This window comes from Pseudoliparis swirei, chromosome 24 (genome assembly GCF_029220125.1).
Source record: "Pseudoliparis swirei isolate HS2019 ecotype Mariana Trench chromosome 24, NWPU_hadal_v1, whole genome shotgun sequence".
Lineage (NCBI taxonomy): Eukaryota > Metazoa > Chordata > Actinopteri > Perciformes > Liparidae > Pseudoliparis > Pseudoliparis swirei.
In genome coordinates this window covers 24316204-24330761 of record NC_079411.1, presented here as the reverse complement: position 1 = coordinate 24330761, position 14558 = coordinate 24316204, and the positions used below count along the sequence as shown (strand labels likewise).

Genomic DNA, 14558 nt, shown 5'->3' with positions numbered 1-14558 from the left:
GCCTAAGGCAGAGCAGTGCCCATTTTAGTCACAAGAATATCTCTTTTATCATACAGTATAGGACAGTATGTCACAGGCAATCATTTCTGGGAGTGGTAGAGCCATAAAGATGCCCTTCAACCTGTCAGACTCCAGTAGAAAGTAGATGTTGCTGATGCTGAAGGGACCTGAAGTCCTCCGAACCGGTTTTGTCTCGAATATGCATCTGTTGAATTCATAAAAAGTGAAAACTGATTTAGCCAATGGCCAGATCCAGCAAAGCATTAAAAGCAGCCAGAACAATCTTAAGAACAGTCATCAAATCTGCATATCTGCATCTAACAATGCGAGGAGACTACAGTTTGAGTATTACCTCATATTTCACTCAAAAGCTTTAATGCTACATTTAGCATATTGCCTGATTTCTGACCCCAGGAAAACTATAAAGTGATTTAAACGAGGCAAAATATGATTGACTCTCTCCACATAGCCAAAGGACATTAACTGCCTAATTTAAGAATGTTTGTTTGGCTGGAGAATGTATTAGCATTCACATATGCAAATATGCATGGCCAGGGATGTAGGTAGAGCCTCCTCAAGGCCTCACACGAGCATAAATAACAAATATTTACTTGAATGTCACATACTATCATGTACCTATCCCCCAAAACCCTTTTAAAGTAATGAGTCATATCCCATCATTGCTAGCAGCCCTAATTCAAAATATTGAATTAGAAAGTCAGGATAGCAAACCCATAAAACTTTATTATGGCCTCAATGCTTTAATGTTCAGTGGTAAAATAAGGTTACACTAGCACCATCTGAATGTCCTCTTTTCATTAATTACAGAATACAAATTGGAGAATCCCATTGAAGTTTGTGAAAAGTGTCATAACATATTTATTTTTAACATATTCAGAAGTTGAGATGCAAGACAGCGATCCATCTAATAGAGGCAATTACTTGAAAATTGTAATGAAAGGGACATTTAAAAAGTGACAGACAATGCCGGAGTAGTTTAGTGAATTATGCTTTCAGTGGATAACAGTTGAATATGTGAATCAAATTATCCAGCCTTAACATCCAAGCTGACTTTGATGTGCGCTTGAACATGTACTAGAAACCTCAACAAGGCAACAATGCATCGCTGTCTGTCCGTGTAAAACCTCCTGACCTCTTTGACCCATCCAAACAAGCTAAATGCACTGTATCCTGAGTATTCTTCATTCGTGTCCTTCAGAAATGAGATATTCTTGAAGCTGTATCATAACTGAACAATCCTGCTGAGGGGGGCACTCGTGTCAGGATGTGATTATTCAAATCAGTGCATCAATTAACATTTCTGTCTCACGAGGTCTCCTGTTGTTATTGGTGCCAGCAGAATTACTTTCATCTTCAGTGTGAGAGACATTTGCAGTGGCAAATTAATTCACCCAAAAGCACTTAAATCCCACAGAATTAACATTAGCTACCTGCAGACGATCGCTAACAAGATGAAAACTAAATGATCAGATGGTTATTATTCGACAAACCACTTCTCATGTTGCCAAAAACAAAATATTTAAAAAGGAGTCGTGTCATTTCAAAGTGTCTAATGTCCATCAGGTTTGCTGCAGAGAGAGCTGTATGCTTTATTCTCCCACTGTGTGTCAGTGGTAACAGACATTCAGAACAAACCTTTCACTACAGCTATAATAAGTCGATATTCCATTTCAAGTTTAGAGGATTACTGACTGACACATCCATTTAGAACTTAACTCCAAAGAAGTTTAACAGCATTAAAAGAACATAAAGGGAACACATCTATCGTTTAATTATCCACTGCTTCGCCACATCACTCTTCATTTGCATGACGTAAAACTCCTCGGCGGAGATGTTTCCGCCATAAAACAAATGACTTCTGGCCACTTTGTCTCATCTTGGTGCTGCTAGTGTGAGTGCACACCCATATAGAGCAACAAATTGCTTCCTGTTCATCCCATAAACATTTTTTTCCTCTTCCCAGGTTTATTTCAATTTAACGCTAAAGCCATAGGCGCAATCGTTATGTAATTGCAAATTACAGCCCCAGTGCAAAGAGAGGATTGAGTCATATAACTGTAGTTAAAGAACAGATCAGCCGTTTTCTCTTTCTGTAAATAGTCGTCACATACTGTATTATATTACCTCTTTTTCTAATGCTACTGCTGCTCCCCCCCCCTCCCCCCCTACTTTTACATTTGTAACACAAATGCACACACATCTTGCTTTGGGGAAATCCTTTAACAACACAACTCAGGCGAGACAGACAGGATAAAGACAGGGAGAGAGATGAGAGAAAACAAGATTATTCGCAAATTTATTGATTTTTTTTTTGTGTTGTCGAACACACACGTTTCACATTATACACAACGTGCAATTAAAATGGACAAAATATAAATTCTTTCATATTCTTTCATAATGATTACATATATACAAAATATCTTCAACAATTATTCATATTTTTTATTTTTGTCACACACTCCATTTCTCTTCAAAGGATGTTTGTGTTTTCCTGCAGGCAAAATCATAAAGGAAAACGTATTAGAAGGTGAAAGTTATAATTCTAAAATTCTTAAGTCCAAACACAATGTAGCCATGTCTGACTAGTTTGTATAACTTATAACTTATAATAACAGGTCCCAGCTTGCAGGCAGGGTCAAAACCGGGTGGTCCGTCAAACAGGGCAACAAATCCAAAAGGGGCAGGCAAAAATCTCAAGTCGGGTTAACAGGCAAACAGGGTCGTAACGGGCAGAACAGAAATAGTACTAGGAATTCGCTGGAAAGTACAAGTGGAAGTGAGGGAGCTAAATAGTGAGGGACGAACGAGGTGATCATAGGCAGATGAGAAGGGCGTGAGGACCAGGTGAAGGGAATGAGGGACTAACGAGGTGATCAGAGGCAGGTGAGAAGGGCGTGAGGACCAGGTGAAGGGAATGAGGGACTAACGAGGTGATCATAGGCAGATGAGAAGGGCGTGAGGACCAGGTGAAGGGAATGAGGGACAATCAGGTGAGGATGACAGGATCTGGAATGACAGGAGAGTTGATTAAACATGTTAGCAGGATGAATTTAACTAGGAAGGTGGGGAATTCGTGACACACACAGTTCTGCTTCCATGATTAAAACATAAATCTATGGAATTATAAATAATCTGAAATGTTTTCATGTATTTAATGTATGTTTCTAGTATCAATGGCTGATGCAAAGTATTTCGGGATTTTGGTTGTTTATGCTTAGGTTCTTAGACGTTCCCTCTGACATTTAGGCTGTGACCCAAATACAATTGAGGAGAATTTAATTCAGTCCAAAGAAGAATATCCCCCCCCCCCCCCCCCCATGATTTGAATACCTCACAGATCTCACCGGCAACAGTTTATCTAGTAGAAAGCAATTCCAACAAACAGCTTGTTCTTATGATTATGAATGGATTATCTGTTTATTTGGTGTTAAACAGGCAACATGACTCCTAATGACTACATATCACTTCAGCATTGGTCCCAATATTAGTACTGATATTGCACTGGGGTCACAACACCTTGAGATGCGGGGGTTCCGTGTTCAAATCATTCAGGGGTCACTCATTATGAGCCTTTGTGCCCTCATGATAAGAGCTTTTCATCGAAGCATCTACCAGATTATATGTGCCTTGAATGCTCCTGTGTTCTAAATCTTCACCCGGTGCCCCTCTCTCTCTCTCTCTTTTCTCTCCCACTTGTACAGGCTCAGAAATGGTGGAGGTTCAGTGTCAGAGGTTTGAGGTGAGGAGTGCAGATGGAGAGAGAGTTCTGTTCTCTGCTGATGAAAAGGAGATCACCATCGGCACCGAGAAACTGAGAGTCACAGGTACAAAGTGTACCATATACATACAAAGTGACCAACGTGGTGTTTAGAAATACAGTTTTATTTTGTTTTCAAGGTAGTTGGTAGAGTTTTTGAAGACTAATAATGCTGCAGAGCATTTCTTCTTTATGTGTGGGCCCAAGTTTTGTTACTGCCATACATATTCACAAGGATGCGAACACTCGCATGTGAGTGACGCACAATACAAAGTCCTGCCAGTGTTTTTTAAACTAATCCACTGATCAGCAGATTCTGGTTACCTTCCAAGATGTGGAGCAACGTGCCAACAAACGCACGGATGAAAAAGATGCAAGTAAACATGGGTGTTGATCAAGAAGAAAGCACATGTGTTAGAGCTCAAGGCGATTGACTGAGCAACACTGACGGTACACATAGCATGTGTACCGTCAGTGTTTGTTTACTTGTCATATTAGCTACATAAGCTCTTTGATTTCGGCAGTTTTAATGCCTCCAAAATGTTTTCCCAGTCCAGATGAATTGGTCAGGACCTCCAGAGGAGTGAGACAGATGTGTTGTCTGCCACCAAGAATGCTTTACTGAAGTGAAATTCATTCTGCATCCAGATATCTGACAGATAGTCGTGATAACGACATCATCATGACTTGTCGCTGTCTGATTTGTGATTAAAAGGGCAATATCAATCATACCAGTGTAAAACAGAGCTTTGGGGTGAAGCTATATATTCACATACAGTATAGATCACTGTAGAGGTCACAGTTGTGACAAGCTTACGCCCATCTTCCACATTCATAAGGAACAGATTGTTGTTTTATGATTCATAAATGGGCTGATACAGGGCTGGACGAACAGTGGCTCGGACTCATTTATGTAACAAGATTACTTGAGGACTCACACAGCTGACAGTACACACACACAAACACACCCACACACAGTCTAGGCTGTTAAACAGAGTGCTCCTGATTAGTGCAGCCAAATAAGACTTGGGTCAGCAAGCAGAGTTGTTTTCTTGCTGAATCGATGATAAAACATGTGAGAGGTACAGTGGGAATGGAAAGAGAGAGAAGAAAGACAAAAAGAGACGTATAGATAGATGACAGGTCTCAGCTGAGCCAGGTAGGCATAGTTACAGAGGAAAAAAGAGACAGAGCAATTTAAGTCAAATGAAAGAAGTGATAGAGTACAATTACCTTTTGGTGCACTATAGTATATATGTTTTGCCTCTCTCTCATTTAATTATTATTTCTTATTTAATTTTAGTGAGCAAGTGGAAGGGTTTGTATGAGTGCATTGATGTACTGGATGTTTGAATACATTAGTAATGTTGTAACCGTATGTACATTCACAAATACAACACACACACACACACACACACACACACATACACACACAGAGACCTGTGTCCATTAGAGGCACTATGCAAAATGTTGCCATCATCTAATTTTTGATTAGGCCACAGATAATTGTTAACACATCCATGCCTATTTATAACTAATATATATTTCTATCAGAAAACCACAGCAAATTTAATTGGAAAATTGTATTTAAATCCACATGAACTAAATCCACTGCACATCACTTATTTCTTTTAAAACATGTTACATATACAGCTGATTTGCCTGTTATATCCATTAGTACACCAGCAGTACATGCCAGTAGTTCAGCTTTCATAAAGTAAAATATATGTTGACCTAAGTTCACAAACTTCACATAGAACAATGCAGGCAAAACGGCATCGCCGAGCAGTTTTACCCGAATATATTCTCTAATCTAGGTCATTTAAAAAAATAAAAAACCACAGCGGCTCAAAGTATAGATAGCGAGTTTATTACTTTTGGGGATATGTCCATACAGCGGGGACGGGTAGACACCGGACACTAATACTAACGATCTCCATGTAAAGGCTGATGATGGAAACCTTTTCCACTTACTCGGGATTTCCGAAAATAAAAACCCAGCGGGTGGTGGATTCTAATGCACTGGCTGTGCTTTGAATGCACTTCATGGATAGTGTGTACCTCGACAGGTGCCGCTGGGACAGCTCATAAACATGTTGCGTAAACAGTGCTCAGGAGAGCATCTCAGACTATTGTAAATATAGAAGTGAAACCAAAAGGAACGCCGTCAGGAGCTGGAACAAACATGGCCGGTGGTTGACAAAGTGAGAAACATCATTGTACAGAGAAGCCATCTGACATAGCAACACACACACACACACACACACACACACACACACAAACCTTTAGCTGCCACCTCTATTGTAGAGAGAACTGAGAGAACACATTTGCGCAGTGTTCAGTGGGTCTCGAGAAAGAAACCTCAAAAAACTGCATTTCAAGTAACTAATAATAGCAGCAGTTACCTCCAAGTTATGGTTCTTTGGATGTACAACTGCATCTTTGATGCTGCCAATGAGCAACGTTGTGTTGTGCAGTTTTACATTTCAAGCAGTGTTGATGTTCTGACTCGCTTTCTGCTCTCAGCAGGAGTCATGACCAGCATCTGTTTACGGCTGCAGGCTAAAGCCGGGTGCTTGCTGCACACTGGGGGTTAAACACTGCATTATCAATATATATATATATATATTGGACAGAAATTCATGAATAATGAGAAGCTCCAGCATGGACCACGATCCAGATTTCCCCATATATACAGGACTGTCTCAGAAAATTAGAATATTGTGATAAAGTTCTTTATTTTCTGTAATGCAATTAAAAAATATTAAATATTAAAAGAATAAAAGGCTTGCAATATTTCAGTTGATTTGTAATGAATCCAGAATGCATGACATTTTTGTTTTTTTAATTGCATTACAGAAAATAAAGAACTTTATCACAATATTCTAATTTTCTGAGACAGTCCTGTATATATTTAATATATATATATATATATTTATATATATAAAATGGCCGTATTGGTTCGGCCTCTGTCTCAATGTGTGTTAAGTGGATGGATGATTTTTAGTTTTATCCAGTCAACACTGTCTTCCAGTGAGATACATGGGAATGTGTACATTGCTACTGGAATACTGATATACAGTATATATATATATATATATATCCAATATAATTCGTATAACACACATAAGCATTGTGGCACACATTTTAAGGTTCTGAGGTATGATGCAATAATGTACAGGCTGTCACACAAAAGATGGATATGTTTTATTTCACTTCCTTTCCTCCACTCTCACTCTTTCTACAGGGAATGAAGGCGTGGTGTTCAGCCATTCTGTCGAGACATCACATGTACGGGCAGAACCTTTCCAAGACCTCAGGTAAGTACTCTAAGTGTGTGTGTGGCTCACTTTACACAACCCCCGATTGTTAATATATTAATTGTGGTAGAATTCTTATGAATAATGTATTTGATAGTAACACCAACAAATTGAATGTTTGGAGAAAAAAAATATGTTTGTGAGTAAAAATGTGAGCTGCTGAGTTAGCTAGCCAGTCCTGTGGTTCAATGTGCTAAATATTAATAATCAGCTCACTGCAGAAAGGGGTATGCCGCTGATTGCCTGACAGGCCTGACAGGCGGACTTGAACACACGTAGCGCACGGTTGATGCTCGGTTTCTCCTATTTAAGAGAAGGTTATATTGCCTTTTTAGCTTGTACATTCATTATTTAAGACACCAAATTTGTTGCGAGGTAATGAAGGCAAGTCTTGTGCAAATGGAAACTTATGGAATGTTTTTGTTTATTTTGTATTCATACACAGGCTGAACTCAAGTTGCTTACAATAGCAATATCTCAGACTGTTGTTTTCCCTGTAGCAACAGGATGGATGACAGCTGAGTGTGTGTTTGCTCTCCACACCCCCTCTCCTGAAGTGTGTTGTGGGTGTTGATGCACATGTGGGGTTTCTTTATTACGAATTACATGCAGGCATTGTCTGACAGGATGTAGCTGAAATAGCTTTTGGCCTGGGAGGACAACACAAACAGGAAGGGTGAGGGAGCAGGGAGCTGGAGTAAGGGATGATAAAGGGGATAATCCAAATATAGACGAAAAAGAAGACGAGGAGGGTGACGGAGAGAAAGAGTTCAGGGGGAGGGAATGGAAGTTAGTGTCTAGAAGAATATTTAAATCAAACTCGCCATAGTTCCAAGCTGCATTTAGCTGCACTCACTAAATTGCCTCCTTAAGTTGATGCTTAATCAAAGCAAATGGTTGTTATTTTGTCCTGCCAGAACCAAGGCTACCTTCCTTTCACTTGTGCCATTCTTTTAGTTTGCATGCATTCCCACAACCTTGATTCTCATTGCACATGTTTGGTATGCGAAGAGTCCAACAAGGGTATGGAAGGGAAGATTAAGGGCTGCCTCTTTTGCTCAGTTATCCCAGGCTTGTAATTGTCAAATCCTGGGTTTGATTGCAGTGTGGGACATCTGTAAAAATGTGTTCTTTCTTATTCCCCACTATTCCCCTTTCTCTTCTCACTGTATTAATCTGAGCAATAACCTACAAAGAATAGACACATTTTGTTAAATAGACTCCGAGAGGCAGATAAATGTATTGTGCACAGAGGTATGAGGTGGTCGGACAGAGAGAGACACAAGAAAGGATGAAAGCCAAGCAAACTGGGTAGTTTATAGGAGATAGGGCCCCGTACATGCTGAGGGATCAAAGGAGAGAGGAGGGAGGAGGCGTCTTGAGCGAGATTAGTTTAAGGAAACCGAGAAGTGATAGAGGGATGTGTGGAGTTGGGGGTGGAAAGATACAGGGTGGAGGAGGAGCGAGAACATTGGGTCAGTGGACGGGTCAGTGCAGATAAGCAAGGCGAGGGAACCCGCGGTGGAGGTGAGGGAAGAAGGCAGCTGTTACAATCACACATCAGCCGTTTTTCATCAGCTTTAAGACCGTTTTATATCATTAACGCTCCCATGGAGTTACATAAAACAAATTAAATATGGTGTTAAAAAAGAACTCGATGTGTCAGTTTTGCCTGAATTGCCTTGCAAATATTACATGAACCATGCACAAAATTCATCCACATGAACAAACATGAAATTAATATTCTGAATTATTTATTGAAGTGCAGACACATGCAATAAATGTATGGATTCAAACCTGCATTAAAACACACATCTATGGTATTACTTGAAACCACTTATCACCCCACACACAGCTTTATGGAATACATCAAGAACAACAAGTTACATGCATGCATGAAGTGAAACCATCACACACACACACACACACACACACACATTGCACTGACCTCTCCACTGCAGCGCCTGGGTTAATGAAAGCTATCGAAAAGTAACGCTGATAAAAAGGCGATTACATGCTTCAGATAACTCTCCCTGTCTGTCGTCAGTCATTAGCTGTTAAATGATAAGGAAAGAAACAACGGGCTGAAGCGTCAACGTCATCATGAGAATGGATTTTCTTTTTTTAATTTAAATGTTTACTAAATGTTTCACAATGCTGGTAGAGATTGGATTAAACTAAAGGGCAGGTTATCTTCTCTTTTCTTAGTTCAAAGGCACTTTATTCACCCAAGATTGTAATCCCTTCCCGGTTGGAGCGTTCTATCTTTCTATCTATCTCCTCTTTCTCGCGCTATCTTCGTCCTCATCTCCCCACTTCCGAACTCTCTCTTGTTGACTAACTCTCTCATTGGCACGCATGCAATTTAGTCTTTGCCGTTCTCATTCTGTCGCGATCTCCCCGCGTGTGCGTCTCTTCTCCCGGCCTCTATCTCCCCATTCCATTTCTGTCTCGTTATGACAAGCAGAGCGTTATGCAGTGAAGGTAAATGGGACATGTAATGAGCGGATTGAAGTCCATTTAAAGCTAATGATCTATCTTACAGTTTAACGGTGAGCGAGGGAGAGAGGACAGGAGGGAAACAGAAAGATAAGACGGTACGCACTTTGCACAATGGAATGCAGGTCGAGATATTCCGATTGGATCGGACACTTTACGTTAAATTATATTTGAGCAAACACGAGCCAGGCGAGTTGAATGTGGGGATTAAGCACTTGACAAGTTCAAGGATCAGACACTACTCCATAAGCTTTTAGAAATAACACTTGCAGTCCCACAAACATGCGGCATTCACAGTGACCAGAGAAGGAATTAGTGAAGATGTGTATCATTGTTGTTTAAAGAGCTCCAGGAGTCTTTCAGAAGCCAAAGAGGCGTGGATGCAGAGCACAGCGCTGGAATTGGGCACAGAAACGAAATGTTACGGAGTCTGATCTCCAGACAATCACGTTCAGGAACGCCAATGCTTTTCTTTTCTTTTTTTTAAAGCCTCGGGTGTGATCGCCACTCGACGCCGTGTTCACACGTCTTTGGCTTTTTTTCAAACTGCTTTTCCAATTTAAGAGACAGAAAGCAGTCGCTTTGGAAAAAGTGTTGTGCTTGGCATTTTTTTAAAGCAGCACACCCTCGACATCTTAGAGAATCCATGAGGCAGTTTACTGACTAAACAACATGAAAAGAAGAAGTGGGGATTGACTAAATGTAGGCAGCCGACAACGCCAACAGCAACAACAAACAGACTCAACATGGTTGAATAGCTGTAGATAAGTTGGCCGTGGATGATAGCTTCCTGTAGGCGGTACAGTTTGCTGATAGAAGCAGCGATTCCAGCAATAAAAACAACTGTTTTCAATATCAGTAAAAAAAAAAAAAATTGTGAATGCAAATAGACAAGAAACTGGGACAGAAGATGACATGAGGAGGATGTGAGTATAAATTAGCAAAAATCAGATACATTATGTTATCTATGCATTAATTAATTAATTACTACATTTCAAGAAGTTTTATGGATGGAGACATTAAGATGTGTTTAATGTTTTGCTCTGCAGCCTTAATTAATGTTGCTTTTGGTTCAGAATTGATTCAGCATTAAATGATGGTCACCATCTAAATTTGGTGTAAGCAAAGTAATTAATGAAAATGAACTGACACACATCCTGACACACATCAGTGTCGCCTGTAACTCATTGTCAGTTAATGATACTGTCAGGAGAGTATAAGTTTAATGCAAAAACACTGCAATACAAAGGGCAGTGGGCATCAGTACACTGGTGAGGGAGAAAGTACACAAACAAGAGGTTTAATTGAAGCATTTTCAGACACAGATACAAACTGTATTTGTGTCTCCTCATTTGACACAGGAGTCTGTGTTTTTCCAAGCTATCCGTGTTCTGAACATGTCCTGAATGAAACCAGAGTAATATGGTAATATCAATCGAGACCAAATCCAGCTTTCAACCAACCGGCTGAATTTTGACCAAATCGAAGAGAAATTGAGCTACAAAAAGATCTTTAAACATGTTACATGTCATCTTTGAGGTCCTGCAAAACCTTTGATCTTTGTTCTGTGATTTGAGGATTCAACTTCAAGCTTTCTCCAATATTTACAGACTTAAGTGAGAGAGAAAACATTGATTTCTGTTGTGTGTGTTTTTTTCACAATTCTTGTTTTTGGAAGACTGTTTTTCTCTCTCCCGCTGCTAATACTTTAGCTTTGTTTAACACCTTTTACTTGTCTCTGATGCAACTCATCCTTTATCATATTTAAATAATATTACACTGGCTTTTTTTTTTTATGCGCCACATATCGGGTTGTTTGAACTTCCTTTCACCTCTCCCTTGACATGCATGTTTAATGCTTTGCCCACAACATTTCATTTGGATGTGACTTGTGATGGAAATTAACCTTTCCAAATGGCCCGTAGAGAAAACAAGTTCAATGTCGAAACACTTAGATGTCTTTAAGTATTTATTAAACAGAAACTCGGAATAATTAAATTGAATGACCAGAGCTCTACCCCACAAACGGTTCAGAGATCTGACCCAGAAATGATAGAGCGACATTGTCTTATACAGTCATAATTATGAATAAAGTGTTTGCCCACCATCCCCCCTCCCTCTCTTGCTTCTCACTCCTTCCCACAACATCCATGGGAACAGGTTCCGTCCACTTTCCCAGTTGGTGTTGTGGTGTCTACCTAAGAGGTGATAGAGAGAGAGAAAGAGAAAGAGAGAGAGAGACAACAAAGCACTACAATAATTCAGTCTGTTATTGTCCCTCGCAAGATGAGCTGAACTCTTCTCCCAGGATGTTCAGTACCACAGTTACATGTAGAAAAAATATTATTGATACATTTTCCCCCACATGACTCTTTCTATTGAGATAACAATGTCACACTTCTGTTATTTGCTGGAAGTCATTTTCTCTCCCCAAATCGTGAGCTGAGAGAGTGTCACACTGAAATACACTCAACATATCGAAATAAAAGGAAAATGTGTATGTGGTTGTTTTTTTTAAACCTATATTATTGGCAATATGAGTGACATGAGTCGGAAAATCACTCAATAAACAGTGACAGCAAGCTGCCGAAGGTATAGACACATATTGAGGTAAAGTCGGAATAATTTAAAAACTAACCACAACTAAATGGACGGATGAGTGGCCGGAAAGCTAGACTGACAGTCAGGCAGACAGACGGCCTTGATGCAGCTATACTCTGCATACTCTTCATTATAATTGTATGTTAGTTCTAGTTCTTAATCCTCAAGGTTCTGTTTCCTGTGCCTCTCTTTGTTGTTGAGCTCTGGTGTTATGGTGCTGTGGCCACTTGTCCATCAAGCAGTGCAGTTCTTACACTTGTATTAATACACGAGTTTGTCTAAGTCTGTGGAATATATATTTTTTTTAAGTTTGAGGAGTGTCACACAGCAGCAACACCGCACTACGCCAGCGGACATTGGGTTATTTTAGGTCTCCAACTTCATCTGACGCTCGGCTCCACAGCAGAGAGATACAAGCTCCTGTGCAGTCGATATCTCCTTGTTCCTTTTCACTCCTTTTATCCTCTCATCCCTCCCTCGGTGCCTCCTTCCCCTCGATCCAAGTCCTGGGGTCATAGGGAGTCTCCCCGGGGAGAGTTAGTGCTAACACGGGCAAGGGCATCGGCGAGAAGGATTTGTGCACTGTGCCCCCTCCCCCTGCCACTCCCACTCCCTCGCTCTATTGCCGTGCATCCATCTGAGAAAAAGTTAAAGTGGACTGCAGAGGAACTAGAAGCTCGATCAGACGCCGGGGCATGGGTCAGGATTTTATTTGGAAAGGGCTAAATATTGTAGGGCAACGGTTTGAAAAGGGTGCTCGGGATAATAGTTTCCTCAGATACAGAGCCAGCTATTACACAAAGCTAATACACACACACACATACACACCATCCCCCCCCCCCCCCCCCCAAAAAGGTCATTATTTAAACAAAGTGCAAAATGTATACATTTCGGCATTATTTACACTGACGGTAAATCTTTTGAAATATTTCATTTGAAGCATCACTTTTTTTATTCACTGTCATTTCATATTATACCGATAACGTAGCTCCCCGCATCCACCTCCTACTCCTGCCGCCGCCGACTAGAGTGTCTTTATTTTTTAGATGTACCAGAATACCTGCTATGGTGCTAAGGAGGAAGTGGCAATAGTTACGGTATTGTAAGCCTAGTGCCATGAGCACGAACGGAGCCCTCTAAAGGCCCTTTATGGTTACTACTCTCCTCCAATCACAAGAATGCATTCACACAAATGTTCAGTAAATCTGGCCAATCAGGATGTGCAGAATACACTGACACTAAAGGTGCGTTCACACCAAAAGCGAAATTATTTTTCGCGTCGCCCAAAACGCGTGAGTTTACTCGCTCGACCATTCGCCGTGTTCTCGCCATGAGCGTCGAGACGCTCCGCGAGGGGCGGGGCTTATCTCTGTGTCTCGTCTCCGTAAAGACCGTTATCATCTCCTTCATCCACCAGAATAACTAACCACTAGTTCTGCTTTATACTTGTCGTGGACGTCTCACACACTAACGCCCTCGTGTTTGGGTTCATGACATCACCCGTAGGCTCACTCAGCTCGGTCACTTTCACCGATGAAGTTACTGTTACGTCTGAAAGACTTCTGCTTCGGGCGCTACGAGAGCGGAACTCAAGAGCTGATTGGCCCGAGTTGCGAGATGACCGCCTCAAAGTTGAAATATTTCAACTCCGGGCGAAAATTGCGTCGCTGAAAAACGCGCCGCTGTAAACGTGTCGCCCACATCGCGCCGCCCCAAACGCGCCGCCCGGGAAAATATCGCATCTATCGCAGCCACACACGTCTGTATGTTGACTTTTCATGGGATTCGGTCGCGCAAAAAAATAGTTTCGCTTTTGGTGTGAACGCACCTTTAGTGGTTTGTTTGAGACTTTGTTGTTGTCGTAGCAGCATAAATGATACGTGCATATCCCCATTAAGTGAGAGGCTTTGCACTAGACACTGCAGCGTTTTGGTTTCTCCGATATTTTCACAAAGGATATGCTGGGACAACTGTCATCTCAACCTGTCACTGCAATTTAGAGACGGCATCCCAAAATAAATGAAACATCCCTTGAGCGCTTCAGTTACCACCAACATCCTGAAGATGCTAATTAATTCACTGTAATCACGTGTGGCTGATTCTCTGTGAATTGGACACTGTTATTGCAATCTGCTCCATAACATGTGTAAATGTTTCATGGATTTGAAGTCATCAACATAACATACCTTGATTAGTTTAATAAATGAATGAAATGTGAGTTTTTCATTCCTTTGGTGTTTAAGGATCCCCAGTTAAAGCACTGAGGGATGTCTACACCCCAGTTTAACCAGCACTAGCTCAACCCCATTCACTGGGGAGAACTGCTTCATCCATCTATTCTTTCCCAAGAGAAAAAAAAA

General features: G+C 40.8%; 1 protein-coding gene across 1 annotated transcript in view; it reads left to right on the top strand.

Moving 5' to 3' along the window:
- LOC130190455 (zeta-sarcoglycan) overlaps positions 1 to 14558 on the top strand; it is a 153722-nt gene that overhangs the window by 101566 nt on the left and 37598 nt on the right. The window contains exons 4-5 of the mRNA XM_056409879.1: positions 3723 to 3845; positions 7026 to 7098. Of these exons, the coding sequence (XP_056265854.1) occupies positions 3723 to 3845; positions 7026 to 7098 (196 nt within the window). The remainder of the gene's footprint in view (positions 1 to 3722; positions 3846 to 7025; positions 7099 to 14558) is intronic.